A 22,141-nucleotide genomic window follows, 5' to 3' on the forward strand; every position below is an offset into this window, starting at 1 on the left:
AAGTGGGGGCTAGGTTAGTACTCGGATGGGAGACCACCAGGGAACACTGAGTTGCTGCTGGAAGTGGTGTTGGTGGGCCAGTAGAGGGCAATCTTCCCTCTGGTCAAATAAACCCCAATGCCCCAGTGCAGTGATGGGGACACTGTGCTGTAGGAGATGCCGTCTTTCGGATGAGACGTTAAACCGAGGTCCTGACTCAATGTGGTCATTAAAGATCCCATGACACTATTTGCAACGAGTAGGGGGTTCCCCAGTGTCCTGGCTAAAATTCCAGATCTGGCTCTCGCAAAAACTTGCCACCTCATCATCCCCTGATTTAATTGGCTAAAAAAATGTTCTCTTCCTCCAGTGGAGCTGCTCGGTGGCCAACAATAGAGGATTGTGGTTGTACTGGGCAGCTCCCAGGTGTGAATGTGTATGAGTGTGAAGCAGGGCGTTGCTGCAAAAGAGCATCCGTGCTCAGCGAACCTACCCTGGATAAATAAAAGTTAAATAAAAATAAATAAAATAAAAAATCTTGCGCAAGATTACCAATTATAGTATCTGTGTAGAGTGCTTTTTTTGCATAGTGCACAAAGGGCTTTACACAACAAAAGCATATTTTAAAAAGGGAAAAGTATAAAGACAACAAAAAAAAAGACATTGAACAAAACAAAAATTGGCTATATAAGGTTGTAAGCATGCCAAAAAGGATTCTTTCGACCTGATTTTTAAAAGATGGTCAGACGCCTTTTTACATCCACCGTTATTCCTCCCAAATTTGAAATTCCGCCAGGTGACCTTCGCTGCGATTTCGGAGAGAACGCAGACAAGCATGTGTTCTGCTCTGAAGCACAATGTCAGCCGCCACTGCTTATCACACTACAGCTGCCGAGTCAACCGGAAAACGCAGACAACAGTGGAGCATGGTCATTACTGGTACATACCAGGGGAGCCCATCCACACTGAAACAGAGCCTTAACTGATACCAGACCATGAGGCCCATCCACACACTGGAACTGTGCCTGAACAGATACCAAACTGTGGGGCCCATCCACGCACTGGAACTGTGCCTGCCCACTAAAAGAACCTCTCAGGTCAACGCTGCAGCTAAGTATTCGACGCTGTGGGGTTCCATACTGGGCTACTGTGGGTGGTGTTCATGGGGAGTACATTATCGCAGATTACCATTAAGTGGTGCGGGGGAGGATTTCTAGTCCACACGCGCAGCTCTCGTTATAGGTTACCTGTAATGGATGCAATAATGGTGCATTGCCCAAATGCTCATAGCGCCGCCCACCCAGACAGCCTGCTTGCAAACGGCTCAACAGAAGGCCAAGTGATTCATTATTCTAGTGTTGGCATGGGCCCGTGGAACCCGCGTCTTGGCAGGATGAGTCACCCGGACATAAGAACACGCAGCGAGCTTTCAGCAAGATGTAACTCTGAACGCTGAGTATCCCTATACGAGCTCTGTGACACATGGCCTTCAGCTCGCCCACACTGGTGTTGGGGAGAGGTGGGGGGGGGGGGGGGGGAAGAAGTGAGATTTTCTTCTTTCCTCCTTTATTTGAGTTCCCAGAGGGAACATAAGGTGAGAGATGCCTTTTAAGATCTTCCAGGCAACAGCAGGCTTTAATGGAAGGGGGGGGGGGGGGAGAGACAGGGGGACAGGCCCTGGTGTGGTCCATTTGGCTGTGTCTGGAGGATAACACTACAAAAAAAAGAGTAGTGCCTCATTTATTTGCTTTCTGATTGGCTCCCAGCACAGTAACTGCAGTACTTCATTTTGCCACTTGATGGCAAGAACGCCTCCATTACCTTTTAGTATAGCTATACTAAAGCTTCCCCAACCCGCTGTATATGCTGGTTTTTGTTCCAACCATAGTAATAAGCTCTGTATCGTAATGAGTTGCTTATTGTTCTTAATTAGACACTAATTGTTAGACTTTTACATCTATTGAAGGGCGAATTAACCTCTTAAGCCTCTATTATGCCAGAAATAGCTATGTATGTCTCATATTCACATCCCAGGAATTTCGAACGGTCAGACGAATTATGGTTTCATTTACTGTGCTATATCTACTATATGACAAATAATTCCAGTTGAAAGAGGTTCCATCTTTGATTGAATTGACAGGTGAAATCAGTTTCGTCCCATTGGCTCAGAGTATGGAAACCTGAAACCATTTGTGTAAAATGGAGTTAACCGAGAACAAATGGCATCAAGCCAAACCTTCTTTGTGTTAAAATTAGTTTAACCACACAATTATGGTGGAACACACTTTCAACAACCGTAATTGACCAAGAGATTGACAAAAATTAGAAAAACCAGCATAGACAGTGGCCAGGACCAGGGCTGAGAAACACTTTGCTGAAACGTTTTCAGAGAGAGAAAATTAAGGCATTATACACTAAACAAAACCACAAAACTATCTAAATAAGGTTATAAGCGAGTCAAAAAGGTTTCTTTCAACCTCATTTCAAGGTGTAAGAGGCCTTAATAAAGTCGTTATTAAGGTTTCTGATAATTACTTTAATTTGTTTGCACCCACCATTAGTCCTCCCAAACTAATTCGATAAATTACAGCAGGAATATATCTCGAAACAGTATTTTACCGTATGTGTAAAATACACGGTAGTCCTGGCGCTGGTGTCAGCCTGTGGTTTGTACTGCCAGCGAGGACGTGCCTCCGCACTCCCACCGCCTTTTCCAGCTGGGGGCCCGTCACGCGAAGGAAGCGGCTCGTACGCATTTTTAATGACCGGCAATTAAGCGCCGGTACGCGGCGAACGAGCCGGAGGGCTGGCCTCCTTCGTTAGCGCCCTCTGCTGCGGCGAGATTGGGAGAAGCGGGCAGTGAAGGAAAGCTCTCTCTGTCCCCGGGGGGACCAGGAGAACGAGCGGCTGCCTGGACAAATTCTGCCAGGAAAAAACGCGGCGCCGTTGTGAAGGGCCTCCTCTGGTTCCTGTGTGAGGGTCCTTCTGTTTGTAGAACGGGGCGGCGGCGTTTGTTTTGTGTGCTTCTGTGGGAGGGAGGAAGATGAGCTTGGACCGCTGACCCTGTGTGCTGGTGTGTGATCTGTGAGGAGCTTAGGGAGTCTACAAAGGGAGTCCGCTGGGGAAGGGCAGCCCCGCTGGGGAATGGCAGCCCCGCTGGGGAAGGGCAGCCCCGGCTTGGGCTGAACGTTTGGACTTTGCAGCCAAACTCAGGAGCCACGGTGCTATTCTCTTAATAGGGGGAGTGCAGGAGAGTGAAATGTCAGGAGTGCTACTTGGTTCTCTACAGCATCTTTAGCATCTGTAGTCTGTAGTGTAGCCTATGTAATATTTATTGTACCATCTGTAGTCTGTAGTGTAGAATCTGTAGTCTGTAGTGTAGCCTATGTAATATTTATTGTACCATCTGTAGTCTGTAGTGTAGCATCTGTAGTCTGTAGTGTAGCCTCTGTAGTCTGTAGTGTAGCCTCTGTAGTCTGTAGTGTAGCCTATGTAATATTTATTGTACCATCTGTAGTCTGTAGTGTAGCCTCTGTAATCTTTATTGTACCATCTGTAGTCTGTATTGTAGCGTCAATAATGTAGCCTCGGGAGGCTGTAGTGTACTGTCTGTAGTCTGTAGTGTAGTGTCTGTGGTCTGTAGTGTAGCCAAGTGTCATAGCATCTGTAGTATATGCTCTGTAGTCTGTAGTTAGCATCTGTGGTCTGTTGTGTAGCGTCTGTGGTCTGTAGTGTAGCCAAGTGTCCTGCTCTGTTGCCTGCTGTTTGTCCGTGTTCTTCCCTGTGGGCCCTGCCCACAGCCCCAGACCCTGTAGAGAAAAGTATTTATCGTAAGTCCTTGTTGGTTATTGGTCCTTGCTATAAGGGGAATGAGGCACATTTTTCTCTTAATGAATAAAAATGATATTTTTTTTACCGAAACTGCAACATTGGAAAAGTCACAAACTGCACTCTTGGTTCAGCAGGGGCTGGCTTCTTATATTGTTTAGACAGCTTTGTCTAAGGCTAAATGTTAATACCATTACAGCTTCTGACACTTCAGTTAGGTACAGTTATCAACGTAATTAAATCGAGTCTCGTCAGTTGTAGCAGTTTTCAGTCACCGAGTCCCAGTTGCCGTTCTGTAATTGTTTGCTAAGCCCATCAGTTGCTAGGAGTCCTTGCTTACACTTTTCAGCTGCATTGTAATTATGATTAACCATCTGTTCGGTAGGCATGACTGACTTGCAAGTGTCTGAGTGTTCCTGGGGGCCATCTGGGCGATAGCCACGGCTAATCGGGCTGATCAAGTTTTGAGACTTGAGTGGTTTCGGACAGCTTCGCCACAACTGAACATTTTTTCAGCGTCTACCACCACTGCCTTAGTCCGGTAGATGTGTTTCTGTTATATGTGTATTATGAGGCTGGGGGAGAGAGAGGTTCAGCACGGCGTGGCCTGGCTGGTAGATTTAAGTCGGGTGAATTCTAAGGTCTTTTCATCATTGCCTGGGGTTTGATGGTGTCGATTGGGTGTAAACCTGAATTGGAGTGCAGTGTGTGGGGGCGACGTTCCGGGTTTTACTCAGATGTTTTAAACTACCTGGCTGTGGCAAGTGGGAAAGGAGTCTGTGTTTCTTCCCTGGGGAGTTGCCCCCCCTTTTCCCCACCCCAAGTTCACAGACAATTCAAACCTGTAGCATCAAGCACACCACCTAGAGACCAAGATTACCTCACCCATCCTTATCTGCATATTAATATGATTTCCTAGCTTGCACTTTCCATTTTAGCTGCTACTTTAATACCTCAGGTTTTAATCGACCCTTCCACCCGGTCAGTTTACTCCAATAGACTCCCCATTACCTGTCTATTAGGATGGGCTTCCCTTCTATTCTCGTCCAGAACTGCAATCCAATGTAGTTTTTGTGTGTGTGTGTACACAAGGCTTTTTTTTTGGGTTTTGGGTGTGCTAGTCCGCATTGGCAAGATGTTGTCAAAGTTGACAAAACTTTGCTGAATGTGTGAGCAATTTGAGCAAAGCACGACAAAAATGTGGAGCAAAATGCAAGGACAAGAAACCAAACTTTGTAGCACAGTTGGCCGATTTCTTTTTTGTTTTGTTTTGTACGGATAGAAATAAAGGTCTGACATGGCAGGACTGACATTACCCTGACAAGGCCCTATCTAATTATATACATAAGTTCTTCCTGCTACACTTGTAGCTCTTCAGTTACTCAGAGATAGCGGTATCCCAGTGCCGCGGGTTGTTGCTTTCCCAGGTCCCTCGGGGGTAGAAAGAGAAGCATTCAAGCCTCGGTCTCCCGGGAAACTGTAAAACTGCATAATTAGTGCCCGAACAGGATGGAAACAAATCATTTGTCGAACAAACTAACAGAGGTTTGAATAAAAGACTACTTGTGTTGCAGGGCATAATTTCTTCATCCGTTTTTATGGACCCATATTGTCAGTGAAAGGCCCTGTGTTGTTGGCGCTATGCTCGCACCGTCGAGAAACTCAACATGCAAATCAGAATTAAGCCTAGCGGCCAGGCCGTGCGAATATGGAGATTCAAGGGCATTTGTCTGCGTAGTGACGCCTGTCAAGAGCACGCAATGCGTCTAAGTGGCAACGACCGCTCATTGGTTGACCTGGAGCTCTCGTTGATTCGCGTGCAGCCGAGCATCTGGCGTATGAAATCCGCGGCTCTCCATAACGCTAATAACACGTATCCCCGCGCACAGACTTCGTCTGCACCATTTCCTTGGGTGCGTGTGGCAGAGAAATGTAATCACTGATTATGACGCCAGTGTGTTAACAGTGGTTGTAGAGCAATTTCACAGCTGAGAGGCTCTGGAATAATTGTCTTTCCAAATGAATGAATCGAACACAGTATGGGGTGTTTATTATTTCCTTTCTTATTATACCATAATGGTTTGAAAACTGCATTTTGTTTCATATAATATAAGCAATATGTAATGTTTGGGACAAAGACATACACTATATGATCAAAACTATCTGGACACCCATTGGTCTGGGGCTGTTTTTCGTGGTTTGGGCTAGGCCCCTTAGTTCCAGTCAAGGCAAATCTTAATGCTACAGCATGCAATCACATTCTACACAATTCTGTGCTTCCGCAACAGTTTTGGGAAGGCCCATTCTTGTTCCAGCCTGACAATGCCCATGGGCACACATTGAGATCCAAATAGAAAAGGTTTTGTTGAGAACGGTGTAGAAGAGCTTGACTGGTCTGCACAGAGCCCTGACCTCAGTCCCATCCAACACCTTTGGGATCAATTGGAAAGCCAACTGCAAGCCAGGCCTAATCGCCAAATCAGTGCCCAACCTTGCTAATGCTCATCTGGCTGAATGGAAGAAAATCCCTGCAGGCAATGCTCCAGCATCTAGCATAAGGCCTTCCTCGAAGAGTGGAGGTTGTTAAAGCAGCAACAGGTGGACCAACTCCATATTAATGCCCATAATTGTGGATGAGATGTTGGATGTCAGGCTTCCACATACTTTTGGCCATGTAGTATATATTGCTTAAGAATATGAGAGCAGAGTACAGCAATGGCTCCTTTATTCTGACAATAATACGATATGTTTTGGATATTCGGAATAAAGCGTGATGGAAATTTGAGACTATTTATTCTTTTTTAATTAATAACATCTCTCGTCAGGATCATTACGCACTTGATAGATATTCTCACTGGCTGAATTATACCGTTTTAACACATTCATGATTGAATGTTGACGGTTTCACCAAACATTTTGTCCAATAATAGAGTATGAGGATTTCTGAAATTTCGGCATTTTGAAAACGCTAATAAAAACAGGCTAACAATGACATTCTGGAATAGCCTTCCCGTCCATACCTCCTCTTGATCGAAACCATTCAGTGGATTGTCTTTGTGAATAAAACAAATATAATATGTGCAACTGCATATCATTTTCAGATTAGAGTATCTTGTAATGATCAAGGTTATTTCCCAGTCGATAACTGTCTGCCTCTCCTGCCGACCTCGTCGCTCTAGGAAGGAACTTAAAACATTTACATTTGCCTTTTAAGCATTTAGCAGACGCTCTTATCCAGGGCGACTTGCACAGATAACCCGTTTCCATACAATCCATGCACGCAGGGGGTTATTTTTCACTGAAGCAATTCCAATGAAGAACTTGGCTCTGGCCCACACGACAATCGAATCAACAAGCTCACTTCCCTAATCGTTACAGGAGCCTGCACTGAATCTTTTCCATATCGTCCTGGCTTTAAAATGTTAGCTATAGTTGGGGTCGTTTGGACAAAACGATTATAATAACAGTTTAAATACCTCTGTCAAAGGCTGCCATTTTAGTTTGTACTTGCAGCCGTGGCCCCAAAAAACGTGTGGGTCACACATGTACGTGCACGTGCTTTTTAAGATTTAGTAAACCACATGCGTTTTTTTTGACACGTAGATGAGCTGGGCTCAGAGTGGCACAGACCTGACAATCAACCTCGCCTGCATTAGCAAACCGTGAAATAAGTTCAATAAACCATTTTGCTAGTAAATACATATCGGATAAAAACTGATATGGTTCGTCAATTACTGATTTATTATATATATATATATATATATATATATGTATATATATATAATACACACACACACACATATTGGCAAAAAAGAGAGGAACGAACACCGCAGGCTTAAGCTCCGTAATTTTTTTGGCAGCCTTTTGATTTAAGTCTTCAACAGGCCCTGATTTTGCTTCTTTTCTTAGGTTGTACAGCCAGCTGCACGCTCTTGGCGTTTCAATATTACACAAGCCTGAAGGTTCATTGGGAGCTGTTCAGCCTTTGTGGTGCTGAATACCCGCCAACTGTCTTCAGTACGCGCTTTAACGGTAAATTGCGTCTCACTAACACACACGTTTTGATTTCAGTGGGCTGCTTTATCTTCAAGTAATCTACCCGAAATTATTACCATGCATAAAAATGAGTGATTTCTCTAATAAAAGCTGAATGTTTTAAGCGGATTTTATTCCTTGGTGAGGAGAGAAAGAATGTGTTTTCTGCCTTCTATTTCTTGTTTTTTCCGTACTCAACATTGTTCTGCGGTCCCATCGCAACCATCTGGTTGAGCTGTAAACATTAACTATGCATGGTGTTGCTGCACGCGGGCTTTGGCATGTCTACCTGCTCTGTGCCAAGCGCAGCCAGAACGCTTGTGCCCCCCATAGGAATTTCCCATTCGTCTTCTGTTCGGCACTGTGCCGGGTTCACCTCTGCTGCTGGGGTCAGTATTCCCCGGAGGAAAGGTGGCCACTGCAACAGTAGATAGGTAGGAGCAATGCATGTTAGTGCACTCGGATGGGGTGGAATAATCATTTAATTTTTTCTAATAATATTCAGAAAAAGTGAATGATACTGCAGCAGTTCTTTTCACACGCTTACAAGCCAGCGCCGTGTGTCTAAAACGTGAGACGAAGGACAAGTTAGTGATACCGTTTGTGTGGGTGTGCCTTCATTATGCACATGTGTATTGTTTTGTTCGATTACCGTTGCTTAATTAATGATCACCCTTACCCCTTTGCTATATGCTCCAAATCGAAATCGCGTAGTTTATTTTCCAAACCCCAAAAGGATGATCAAACAGTTATTCCTGGCGACGCGTTGTGCAATACCCCCTATAGCTTTAAGAATTACAGCCTTGTAAAAGTTTTATGAATAAATCACTGGCTAGATCCCTCCGCCTAATTGATATTCCCTATTGCCAGCCGGCTTACTCCTCTTTTCCTTTTCAGAAGAGATGTCCTTCCGCCGCAGTTGGCAAGCCCTCAGATGCGAGGAGGCTGTCGCTGGGAAAGACAGAGATCGGTAATAACGGGCGTCTGCAGCACGCATACCAGCTAAGGCACTTATTACCGCTGACCCGCGACGGGGGTGATTTTCTTTTAAAGCCGGGGACATAGGTTTACACTGGGTGTACAAGATTTATTACGCCTAATGTGAGAAAAGTGGAAAAGAATTACGTTATTGGAACCTCAAACAAAAGCGATGGGAGCCTTTGGAGTACTAATAGGGATTTTACATTACACGGGACTCTACATCCAACTTAGTGCCTCTTCCAGACAAGGTGGACATGCCGAGGTAGAGAACCACATCTCTGGAAACGGTACGTTTGGCGCAGCCAGACGCAGGCTGTTTACTCTTGAAGGTAGCCCCGGCCGTGAACCCCATATTTTGACTGACAAGAATGATGATAGAAATAGGGCGGTGGCGCTTTTATCATTAATCTTGCAAAGGTGTTGAATTGTGTCTTTGCAGTGTTTCGCTGTACGCGATTTGACAAGGAACGCGACAACAAACACCCGGAATCGTGATATGTCGAATTGCGGGCTGGTTGTTGGTGTTTCAGATTACATGATATGTGTCCGATATCTGCAACCAGTTATTTCAAATTGCACTAATGATGTTTTCACAGCAAGGTTGCCACTGAACCTACGACTGACGAATGCAGCGACAAATGACCGCTTTCTTGCTTAACATTCAAATAAAAGTAGTGGAATGATATTTTGCATTTTGTATAACTACAACAATCTCTTGAACAACATTTTACTTTATTGCTTTTTAATAAAGGAACACAGTTGATTATTACGTCATTATATATATTTTAATTAACATAGCCTATTTGAGTCCTTATAGGCTACTTGCATAATAACCTTCCTTTACTCTTTTAGAAGTATTAAATACGTGAATGCATGCAATGTTTCTCGAATTTATTTATGTATGTATTAAATTTATTTATTTATGGGGGGGGGGGGTTTGCTGCTGGCGATGTCTGTGGGTTGGCAGTTTCAGCAGATGGACTTCACTGAATTTGCGCACGCTTTCAAAACAATTTTTTAATAAAATTTCCATGACCTGCTCCTATTTTCAGCCTTTAATCATATGGAAATTCATTGCATAACAGAAAACTAGTATGCGATGTATCGGAGCTATACCTGGATACGAACCTTACTGCGTGCAATTTCGACTCCAAGTCCTTACTGTTAACTATCTTGTTATTGTAAAAAAAAATGCTTGCTTTCGCAATATCTATTGCCAGTCATTCAGAACCATGAACACCGAGTCCTGCCACGCGTATAGATATTACCCTAAATTCTTTATAAAAAGGACGCATGCTATCAATGTTAATGAAGACCTATAGCCTGCGTTGTAATCGAACGCCCAATGACTCGAACCCACAACCTTATGGAGTCGAACTGCTGGCCAAAGTTCGAAGCTGCTCCCACAGCATGAAATAGGCTACCCTAATTGAACATTACCGAGAGTTTATTCAACATATATTAAAATACGAATAAAGCATATGCGAAATAACACAAATGTATGTATTTTTAATGTATACAATTGGGAACACATTAGTTATAAGGCATATCTGTAGCTAGCATTTGATTTGTTAATAGTTTGCCAGTCATTGCAATGGACTACAGTAGTGTCCTAATAACTCCCACAAATATCTATTTAATTGATTGATTTGTTTTCTTTTTGTCTGAGAGTGGGTGCTGAGTGGACGCTCCGTTTTTCAACATAAAAATGCGCTCCTGTATTGGTACAAATACTACTGGTGTTTTTTTTTTTCTCCTTTTTTTCTCCACAGAAACAACTGAAACGTGCAATCCTGTACGTGTAACTGACACGTGTAACTTTCAGTAACTGAATTTATTTATTCATTTCTTTACATTTTTGGATGTCTTCCTCAGCAGAATTACCTTACATATCCAAATTACTACAACTACACTTAGCATTAATAATATTAGTAACTCATCTACATAACTAATTACGCAGATTGTCTGAACTGACATTCATGGCATTATTACTGAAAATACAATATGAAACAAAGTGGAGAATACAATTAATGAAATAATAATTCTGGAACATATTACACATAACATGCAATGCAAATACATTAATAGTGCTTATATGTGTTTGCATTATGTGGAGTATGGCAGGAAAACAAGATGTATGTCTTATATATAAGAAATGTGTCTAGAAGAGATTTTGTTGAGTGACAGACAGGAGGAATTGAGAAGGGATTCTTAAGATTTAAGAGTGGAGAAAGGGCACAAGCTTGAGACTCCAGAGGGGCACAGAGATGAACTGATGGGAAATAAGGGAGAAGAAAGGAGATTTGGAAAGACTGAGGTGAAAGCAGGCAGGGGAGACGACAGACGATAGTCATTCTGACATTTGATAGGAAACGTGAGGTGTTAGAAAGGGAAGCAAGACAAATGTCCACATCATTCAGAAGTAAAAGGAGAAAGCATAAGAGTCCAATTAATAATACAAATGGAGACCCGTGCACAACCAGTATCAAGGACACCTATATTAATGAAGCGAGAAACTCAGTGATCTTCAGCATCAAAACCGTGGATAGAATGAAAGAGTGAGTCACATGCAGACAGTTCGGTTCCGTTTATTGAAAGGTACAAAAAGCAGATGGACAGAGTATCAAGAAGAAAGAATGTTTTTTGCTGCAATCAACGAGAGTATTCATGAGATTCTGTTAAAGGGAACCCTGCCTTTTAAGACTTGTATGGCCTAATGTGCTGTAAATGCCCTTAACTATGGAAATATGTTGTAAAAACCACACAAAAGATTTCAGTTTTTTTTTAAACCCTGCCTTTAATAGAAATTGTGACCCATGGAGGCCGGCATTATTTTAGCCCTGCAGTGCACTTCGGGTAGATGACGTAAAACGGTTGCACTGGAGGTTAACTCAGTTGTTTTTTTCCAGTAGTTGCGGTTATTAATAGTGAAAAATATCAGTACAGTGGCACAGAATTTGTGTGTGATGTGATACATGGGATATCTGTGAATATGGTGGATTCAATAGACATCTTAGTGTATCAGCACATATTCTCATTTAGGGATTATACATTTAAATGAGGTATTATCACCGGTTTAAGCTCATATTGTAACATTATTATTGATTCATGTCGTATATATATATATATATATATATATATATATATATGATGAGGATCAATAACATTATGTCAGTTAAATTAATGGGGATGATGACACGTGTCAGTTTCACCAAAATCGACAGTTTGATCCATATGGTCAAGTGACTTTGGACGGCTGCTGCTGGAAAGCGCTGCTCTTTTACAACAGGCAACTTTTCCATCACTGTTGGCACAGGCGAGCAGTTGCCACACAGACACCACCTCTAGTCGTATGCCCTACTCTCGTCTCCTCCGATCTTCGTCGTTTTGATTTATTTGACGAGGGCTGTCCTCGGTGCTTTCCTCCTGAGTAATGTCCTGCTCTGGCCCGAATTGAAAAGGCTGAACAGAAGACGTTTTCAATGCCGCTCAATGGACATGAACAATGGACTGAGACCCGTGCAACCATTTGAAGTCACTACTCAGAGTGCATCGCTATGGTAATAACAATGGTGACCTATGAGTTGAAGGATTAAACATTTTTTTAAAATAACTAAAATCTTTCATGTGGTTTTAATAACATATTTATATAATTGAAAGCATTTACACCATATTAAGGCCGACAAGTCTTAACAGGTGGGGTTCCCTTTAAATATGTTTTTAAAACCCTTATCCAAAAGCTGCTTCAGGACAGATGCGAATTCCTGTCCTTCAGTTGTGTATGAGGGAAAAATCTCTGTCCTATGGAGATACACGGTCCACCATTTTCATATCAAACCAAATGAATTTAGAAAGACTTTCTTGCAGCAAAATCAATTAACGGTTATTGCTACTACAGGGAACAGAGAAGTTAATTAAAGTGGTATTTAACCACAAAACTATTTTTCAGATATGGGTGCTTTTTTTGTGCATAAGGGAGTAAGCGTGGGATGGTGTCTGAGGTGGCATAGCCAGCTAAAGCTCTGTGAGCACTGTCTCTGAATGGCGAGATTTTCCTCGACAGTTCATAATCAAATCATAACCATGCCAAAAATGCCCTTTACTTTAATTTGCTGCCATGTAGCAGACGTTCTTATCCAGGGTCAGTTGGAAAGCAAACACAAGTGCAAAGACCAGGGACCGAAGCACAGCAGTTCCTTAGAGGGGGAGAGTATATTTATAAAGGAGACGGCAAGAGCAAAAAAATGATGACTTGCAGGTTGCCTTATTCTACATTAAACTAAATGAAGCACACTAGAACAAAAAAAGTACCCTAATGAGCACTCGCAGTAGCTTCGTTGTGTCCTGCAGTCGGCGCGGGCCGTCGGGCGGCAGACGTAGCAACCACTGCTGCTCCCCCGCCATGACGCCATGTAGGTGTGCACCTTGGCGACGGGCCAGAACCGCTTCCAGCAGCTTGGGTCGGGCCGGGACACCTGGCAGCCGGTTCCGCTGCTGCTCTGTCAGTCCCCCCCCCCCCCCCCCCCCCCAGCCCCCAGCCCCCCGCCGCAACCCCTAGCGGAACGTCGGAGGCAGGCCGAGGAGTCGGCCGTCACGCACGTACGGGCGCCTGCGTTTCCACTCCGGCGGGTTTCTGTCAGGTACAGGGGGCTGGTACTGAGATGAGGGCCTCTGAAATCGCCCAGAAACCCTTGCAGAATATCCTACTTTTTGGTGCATCTTTTATGGTGCGTTTTACGGAGTATTAATCTGTGAGTTGTAACCGACCACTGCCTCTATGCTGGCCCAATCAGGAAGGGCAACATTTTAAACATGCGGTAGAATGCTTGACACCGATCCAGCACATTTTATGCTTACAGAGAATCGTTTATCCAGTGTTAGAGTTGAATTGACACTGAGGATTTTTAGTATGGATGTGGTTCGGTGCATGGGGAAAGAAGAGCTGACTGTTTGGACTCTCACCAAGTCTCAGCAGTAGGCCGTGACAGCTTCCTGCACACCGAAGGGGAATTATGGGATAGATGTACGGACACACTTTGGCTGGGAAGCATGGCGAGGTTGGAATGGACAAAAGGATGACCCGCGTACGTTGATTCAGTTGGTACACTTCCCAGTGCGTGCACATCTTGAGGTTATACTCAGCCTTTCTCTCTGTAAAGTTCTGAGCACATCCAAGGAGGTGCATTTCAGATAGCCATACCAGAAGCTTTTTTTTTTGTAAGGCTTTAGTGGTTTTGAATGTAATACATGCTTTTGAGTTTAAGTACAGTTGATGAATGAGTCCCTCCTGGTGGATTTAGTTGTCGTCCAGCAGCCAAATCAATCCCACGGTGCCTTTCGGGAGGATTGTAAATGAGAACGCACGAGTTTTGGGTAAAGACACCATTGAGCAGTAAGCATTCCGCAGGGTGAGCGAGATGGAGCCTGTGCGAGCTTATCTCCGGTTCGACACATTACCACAACAGATGCCACTGCTTGCTCTGCGTGTCTGTTGGCGGTCGGCTTTGCTCAAGATGTCTCGCTGATATGGTTGTTGACTGGAGATTTTCTTCCCCCTAACAGTTGCTTTGGGTGTCATTGTGGTCGGAAGAATGAAATTGGTTATCTTGCCGGCGTGCATGGGAAGTCAACTCAAGATTCAGAGATAGGAACGGTGACATTTTGTAGGATCTGCCCCTTAAAACGTGTGTGTATGCTTGGCATCGTGTATGTGAGAGCCTGTATACATTGCGTAAATCCATAAGCATATTGTATGTGTGTACAGTATATATATCTTGCTTCTTCCTCTGTAATCATATCAATATGAGTGAGGTTGCATCTCTGTCTCTCAGCAGTGTGTAATGTGTTCGGTGAAACAGAAACCTTGTCCCATTTCACCCTGTATGTACCACTGAAACCCTTGTCCACTTCTGGACTCACCTGTCCCCGGAGGATTCTGGTGGAATTGGGCCCGGGTGTTCTTCTTTCGGATTGAGTGTTCTGTTGGAGTTGCGCTCAGAGTGTTCTGTTGGGATTGGGCCCAGAGAGTTCAGTTTGGATTAGGCCCAGAAGGTTTTGTTGGGATTGAGCCCAGAGGGTTCTTTTGGGATTGGGCCCAGATGGTTCTGTTTGGGATTGGGCTGAGAGAGTTCTCTTTGGTATTGGACTGAGAGGGATCTGTTTGAGATCGGGCCTAGAGTGTTCTTTTTTCGGATTGGGCTCAGAGTGTTCTATTAGGGATTGGGTTTAGCCCTGATTTGGGTCATTTTATCTGCATTATTGCTTTGTGATGACTCAGGTACTCGCATACATGTATTGTGACAAACTCATCTCTGCTGAACACAGATTTGCACTTTATTTTAATTACAGAATCCGCAGATGTATGCAGAATCAGTGGCCCCACCTTAATGTGAACCCAAGTCATAATGCAGCCCCATCCCCTGAAATAATTAGCATGCATAATTACACTAATTGTGTAAAGGGTGCTCTTGCATAGCTTTAGTCTATTACTTCCCTTCCTGTAACACCGTAATTACTTAACTAAGGTTCAATCGGGGGGGGGTTAATCACCTGGGTAAATCTTTTTTCAGTGGTAACATAATTAGGAGAAGATACGCTTGGATGTGAAGCACCTCTGGCGTATATCTACGAGCGTGGACTGGAAACTAGAGGGCAGGTTTCTGGTTCCCTTTCAATAGCTTCCATTCCTTCAGCAGACTCTTTTCTAGAGCTGTTTACAATGAAAGAACATAAATGCGTTAATATGACTAATATAAGCAGTAATGGCAGACCGGGGGTAACATCTCCAGACCAGCTAGTGTAAGCACAACCTTTCTTGAGGGCTGAATGCAAGCGTAACCAGAAACCAGAATACGAAATGTCCCCACGAGCCATGAAAACCAGATATTCAGAAATCAAGTGGGTGCAGTCTGAAGAGGTGGGTTTTTGGTCTGTGTCAGAAGATAGCCGGTGTTTCAGTAGCCGTTCTCTCTGTCTGAGGTAATGCAGCGAGGTATATCTATGCCTGGCCTGTTGTCAGTATAATGCCACTGTCTGGTTAATAGTGCTTGTGTTCACAGTTTAGTCTTATGGAAGGACAGAGCACAGATTTTTACCCCTGTCCTCTATAAAGTTAATTATGTAATGAACTCATTCGGTTAGCCCAAATGAGCCACAGCCAGGAGAGGTCTATATTTTTAGTTATGAGGAGACTAAACAATTCACTGCATTGCCTTCATCAGTAAAACGGTGTTGTACGCATCACATTACAGGCATTTAGCAGACGCTCTTATCCAGAGCGACTTACACAACTTTTACTTAGCATTTTTCATTGTATCCATTTATACAGCTGGATATATACTGAAGCGATTCAGGTTAAGTACCTTGCTCAAGGGTACAACGGCAGTGTAGGAATCAAACCTATGACCTTTCAGTCTCAAGCCCAGTTCCTTACCCACTGTGCTACACTGCCGCCAGTACACTGATGGTAGTCTTCTATACCTTACCTCTAAAGCGCCACAGACAGGTGTACTGGCTAATTAGATAGGAGCTACCAATCTGAGTGTTGATTTTCCGGTAGGCTGTTAATGAGCAATTAGCACATCGCAGCAAATCAAAAACGTTATATACATTTTAAATGTTATTGGATTATACTCTTATATCTTCTTTATGAGTTAAAACAGGGGAGCATCGATCTAAGGAATTTAGTCGCTAAATTCAGAAAAAAACAGCACTTTTTTGAGGTTCTGGAAAGTCTAGTTTCTCCCCAATTAGCTTGTACATATACGGTTACATTTCTGATAGGCCGTTAAGAGCTCTACGTTCTGTACTTGTTAACAGCCAACCTGAAAATAGAGGCTCTGATTGGTTGTTCCTCCCTAATTAGCCTGTGCACCTGCGCTGATGCTGTAGAGTTGGGCTAACAATACTGCAATCAGCAAACGCAATTACACCATTTCAGTGATGAAGACAATGTGTCAGAGAATTTATATTTTTTTACATTCTTGAAGAAAAAATGAAAGCCTCCTTTAAAATAGAAATGTGCAATTTGTTTCTGAATTAAAAGAGTAACCTAAGTGATATTCCAGACAAGCTATATTTACAAAATATACTACCCTTTTCACCGAGGACATTTTGGATGTGTTATAGCCTGTTGAAATGAACTGGTCATTCTTATTTTAATTCTTAAATTATGCTTGTACCAGTTTTTCTTCCAAGATGAACTTTCAATTTCTTAAAACTTGTTTTTAAATTTACAAAAATAGCTTTCATGCTCCTCAGATCGAGGTGCACCTCCTTTGCCTTCTAGAAAAGCTATGGAAGTGCACAGTCTACACAAAATGGGTGTTTGTTTTTTGAAACAGCTTTTCCAGTTTTTTTCCAGTTGTGAATACTTCATAGAACAAACAAAAAGATTTCAGTTTTTTAAATATTTTTTTGTGAATAAGTTTCAGCTTTACTTCTTGAGCGTTTGTTGGTGTTGAAATTCCGGTGTCCTGTAGGCTGGTGTGGCAAAAGCTGAACAGAGGGGAGGGGCTCATGACCAAATTTTGAAATGAGCTCCCATGGGCTACAGAATATCTGTGATCGTCATGGTAACCCACTCCACTCCTCATCTTACAGTATCAATAAAATTAAAGGTCTTTCGTGAACAGCTAGGGGATGGATATCTTGTTATCAAGGCATGTAAATGAATGAGCATCATTTCAGCATGGGTGCATTCTGAAAATCTTAAAATATAAGGTTAATATCATAGAAAATTTAAAGTGGTAAAACTGTGATAGATATCTGTCCATCAAAACTGATGTGCATACAGGACTGGTCGGTTAAAGACATTGGGGTGTCCCATAGCTGCAGTGTATTTTAATTTTGTTTTCCTCCCTGTCAGCATAGTTATGGGACAAATGAGATGCCACATAAGTTATATATTTAGAGCAGGTCTTCTTTAAACACACGTAAGCAATAGCTAGTGTGCTAGGGGGATATGTGCATTTGCGCACCTGCTGCCATGTCTACCACCTGAAGTGTTTCTGGTATTTAACAGAAACGAAAACTGAAGAACGACAGACAATGAAGTCGAACGTCCTTTGTCTAGGCCCAGCAGGCTCTCCTCGCCTTCATATTGGAATGAGAGGCTTTGAAGACCAAGACGCAGCTCTGCGAATGGGTAGCTTTCTTCACTCGGGCAGCGGACGAAGCACACAGGAGACCTCAGGGGCCAGATTCAAATTCAGGTTCTCAAGCCCTTTTATCTTCTCGCAGTAGGGGGCCGAGTCACCTCGCTGCTCTCCCAAGTTCGATTTTCAAAAACCCAAAGTTTAAATTTTTCTTCGGTTTCCTCCGGTTGTTATGACAACCACAGGCTGGGTGCATTATCCTGCTACTCGGGAAGACCTTTTTTAATTGAAGAACCAATTAGGCTCCCGGCCAAAGCTGATATTTTCCCGAGGAGATTCAGTGATGGCTGATTTTGGTTTTCATCAGCGCAAAATGTGCACAGACCCGCAGATTGCTTTAGGATATTGAGGGAGGAATTCCCAGAGGCACTGACCTAAGTTCAGCTCGATGACTCGGAACATAAAACCGCTTTTCGTATGACTTTTACTAGAGAAAACGGGGAAATAGCTTGCTTTTGAATAATTAGAGCAAGACTATTAAGGAAAAGTCTTTCAATGAAAAGACCACACCCTTTTGACTCTTTGTCAGTGATTGTTGAGTACTTTTTTGCCAACGTAATCAACTAAGACAGAGAAGCTGAAATGCGTGCTCTCTGCTGACGAGCTCACCTGTGACAGTGAAGCTGAAATGCGTGCTCTCTGCTCACCTGTGACAGTAAAGCTGAAATGCGTGCTCTCTGCTGACATGCTCACCTGTGACAGTGAAGCTGAAATGCGTGCTCTCTGCTGACATGCTCACCTGTGACAGTGAAGCTGAAATGCGTGCTCTCTGCTCACCTGTGACAGTAAAGCTGAAATGCGTGCTCTCTGCTCACCTGTGACAGTAAAGCTGAAATGCGTGCTCTCTGCTGACACGCTCATCTGTGACAGTGAAGCTGAAATGCGTGCTCTCTGCTCACCTGTGACAGTGAAGCTGAAATGTGTGCTCTCTGCTCACCTGTGACAGTAAAGCTGAAATGCGTGCTCTCTGCTCACCTGTGACAGTAAAGCTGAAATGCGTGCTCTCTGCTCACCTGTGACAGTGAAGCTGAAATGCGTGCTCTCTGCTCACCTGTGACAGTGAAGCTGAAATGCGTGCTCTCTGCTCACACTCACCTGTGACAGTAAAGCTGAAATGCGTGCTCTCTGCTGACACGCTCACCTGTGACAGTGAAGCTGAAATGCGTGCTCTCTGCTCACCTGTGACAGTGAAGCTGAAATGCGTGCTCTCTGCTCACCTGTGACAGTAAAGCTGAAATGCGTGCTCTCTGCTCACCTGTGACAGTAAAGCTGAAATGCGTGCTCTCTGCTCACCTGTGACAGTAAAGCTGAAATGCGTGCTCTCTGCTCACCTGTGACAGTAAAGCTGAAATGCGTGCTCTCTGCTCACACTCACCTGTGACAGTGAAGCTGAAATGTGTGCTCTCTGCTGGTGAGCTCACCTGTGACAGTAATGCTAAAATGTGTGCTCTCTGCTGACATGCTCACCTGTGACAGTGAAGCTGAAATGCGTGCTCTCTGCTCACACACTCACCTGTGACAGTGAAGCTGAAATGCGTGCTCTCCTCCTCGGAGCATAATCAGCTGGACTTGCCGTGATCCTCAGCTCTCTGAAAGACCCGTCTCAGCTGCCCCTTCACACACACACACCCCGGGGTGATTCATCAGCGGCGTCCTCAGCCAGAGTTTTTCTGCGTTTCTCCTCCCTTCAATCAATCGATCTTTATTTCATACGGCAGCGGCTACAGTCAGGCTGTCACACGACACCTCAGAGTGAACGTTTCACCGAGGCGATCGATAGATTTAATAAAATAAACTGTAAAAATCCTGTTCAAGCAAACGTGGGAAAGAACAGACTCCCTGACTCTGGGTGAGTTATGATTCGTTGTGAAGTATTTTATTTTTCTCTGTTGTACTATCATCATCGTATTATCATTTACAGACATTCATATTGTTTCTGAGCCTCTCCATTTTCTTTTCTGCTATCGAATCCAGACCGATGGGTGGCTCTAGCATTGCCCAGGGAAGAGTGGGCTTCAGTCAGCCAGGTTAACAGCATCACATCACTAGCGACCTCTGCTGGTTGGTGGACTGCTTGCAGTCCGTCTCTTGAGTTGTACATCAAGTGTCTTTCTCAGACTGAAGTTGCAAACTGCAGTGTGATAAAGAGTGGCGTCTGTTATCGTGCTTATAGAACAGATTCTTGTCTCTGCTCTCCCAAACTGACTGTGGAGGTTGCAGTAATGAGCACTAATAAAATATGTACATTTGGGTGCTCCCAATGTAACAATTCCCAATGTAACGTATTAGTAATGTAATTTAGAAATCTCTAAATACACTTTCTGTAATTTTGTTTCTTAATGTACTTTATGTAAATTATTTTTAAAAATGATATGCCAGCTACTTTACCCAAAGTTTAAAAATGAAAGATAAAGTTATTCTATTCTATTCAAACAAGGATATAAAGGTACTTAAAAACTGGTTGGAAACCTCAAGAAGTGATGAGGAAATGACAGTGGCAGTGAAAAGGTGCATTGAAGACCATCTGCTCCAGACCATCAGAAACCCAGTCGGGTCGACAGAGAAAGAGTGTGACAGTGTGTGAATCTGTCCAAATTTTATTTTGTCACGTCGTCTAATCTGAGCCACAGGCAGCTTGACACCGAAATGACAAACGTTTTAATAATAACACTCAGAATCTTGCTAATTATCGTTGCCACAGTGACGACTCTGACACCCCTGCACTATAAATTCAGTGCGTAGATACAGCGCTTGGGTGGCTGGCGGCCATCTTTAGCCATTTCAATTTCAGCTGGACTCACCTGAAGGAGGAGAGCTGTCAAGGGACTAGCATTATTTATTGATTTATTTACATTTATTACAGTGAGCTCTATAATGTTAGGAACAAAGTCTTTTTTTCTTAATATGCCTCTGTATGCCACAATTTTACATTTGTAATCAAACAATCCATATGTGGTTGAAGTGCATATTCTCAGCTAAGCCTATACTGCAGCCATCTTCTGCTCCTGCTTGTTTCGGGGGGGGTAGTTTTCTTAGGTTTTCTCTTCAGCATGTGAAAAGTATGTTCAGTTGGATTCAGATCGGGGGATTGACTTGGCCAGTCAAGAATTTTCCAGTTTTTGACAAATTGTTGTTTTTGCAGTATGTTTGTGATCACTGTCCTGCTGTAGGACAATGAGTTTGTGGGCATTTGGTTGAACTTGAGCAGATAAGATGCTTCTGTACACTTCAGAATCCATTCTGCTGCTGCTACCAGCAGTTACATCAGCAGTGAAGACAAGTGAGCCAGTACCTGTGACAGCCGTACATGCCCAAACCATCACAGAGGGTTCTGTCCCTGACCACAGACAGCGCGCATAACTAGGGTTATGTTTGTTTTCACCATGTGACCTGCAGGGATTTAAACTTGTATTGCAATGGTTATCCTCCAAGGGTTTCCATAGGCTCTCCAATGGCACAGTCCAGTGTCAAACTGAGATTCTAATTGAGAATCTCTAAATCTAAAAAACAATTAGTTGATCTATAATGGAGAGAGTCAGGAAGGCTAGTGAACATGGATGGAAGTTTAAATGCTATGTAAAGCATGTCTTTGAGCCTCACTCTTGGTTCTAGACAGCCACATAGTCTGGTTTTCAGACTACAGATTGCTGGATTTCATTGTTACTCAGCACTTGAGTAGCACAGCAGTTAATCAGTTAAAGCAGTTGATTGCACAGTTGACTCAGGTCACCTGGTTTCTTGGGTCTGAATTGGTCGTTGATCTCAAGGAAAAACAAAAACCAGCTGACTCTATTGCTCTCCAGGACCAGGATTGAGTATCACTACAGTAAAAATAAAAATGTAATCATATAAAGCAGGGTTGTCCAGCCTCATCAGGTTTGAAGACCATGTTTATTTAATTAGTTGAATCATGAATAAATCTTTTTTTTTTAAATGTAAACTTTTTGTGCAAGCTAAATGTGGGCATTTCCCACAGCTTCTAACAAAACCTACCATGCTCCTGTACAACATTTGAAAATACTGCTGCATGTCCACGGTACTAAGTAATCAAATTCAATTTGACATGTAAGTGTCACTTACAAACATTGCTGTCAACCATCATCTGTGTTGAATTACTGGCTATTAGATTATTGAGGTGGTGCAAATGGGATAATTGTTTGAGA

General features: G+C 43.3%; 1 protein-coding gene across 3 annotated transcripts in view; it reads left to right on the forward strand.

The window, feature by feature from the left end:
- The first annotated feature begins 7,706 nt into the window (after positions 1-7,706).
- The window catches only part of LOC118207294 (V-set and transmembrane domain-containing protein 2-like protein), a 44,521-nt gene continuing 30,086 nt past the window's right edge, over positions 7,707-22,141 (forward strand). The window contains exons 1-2 of one of the 3 annotated variants that reach the window (XM_035380718.1): positions 7,707-7,839; positions 8,740-9,152. In XM_035380718.1, coding sequence (XP_035236609.1) covers positions 8,993-9,152 — 160 coding nt within the window. In that variant the 5' untranslated portion in view covers positions 7,707-7,839; positions 8,740-8,992. Of the gene's footprint in view, positions 7,840-8,739; positions 9,153-22,141 lie in introns of those variants that run through there. The other 2 variants (XM_035380719.1, XM_035380720.1) reach the window with 2 other exon arrangements.

Source organism: Anguilla anguilla, chromosome 11 (assembly GCF_013347855.1).
Source record: "Anguilla anguilla isolate fAngAng1 chromosome 11, fAngAng1.pri, whole genome shotgun sequence".
Classification (NCBI taxonomy): domain Eukaryota; kingdom Metazoa; phylum Chordata; class Actinopteri; order Anguilliformes; family Anguillidae; genus Anguilla; species Anguilla anguilla.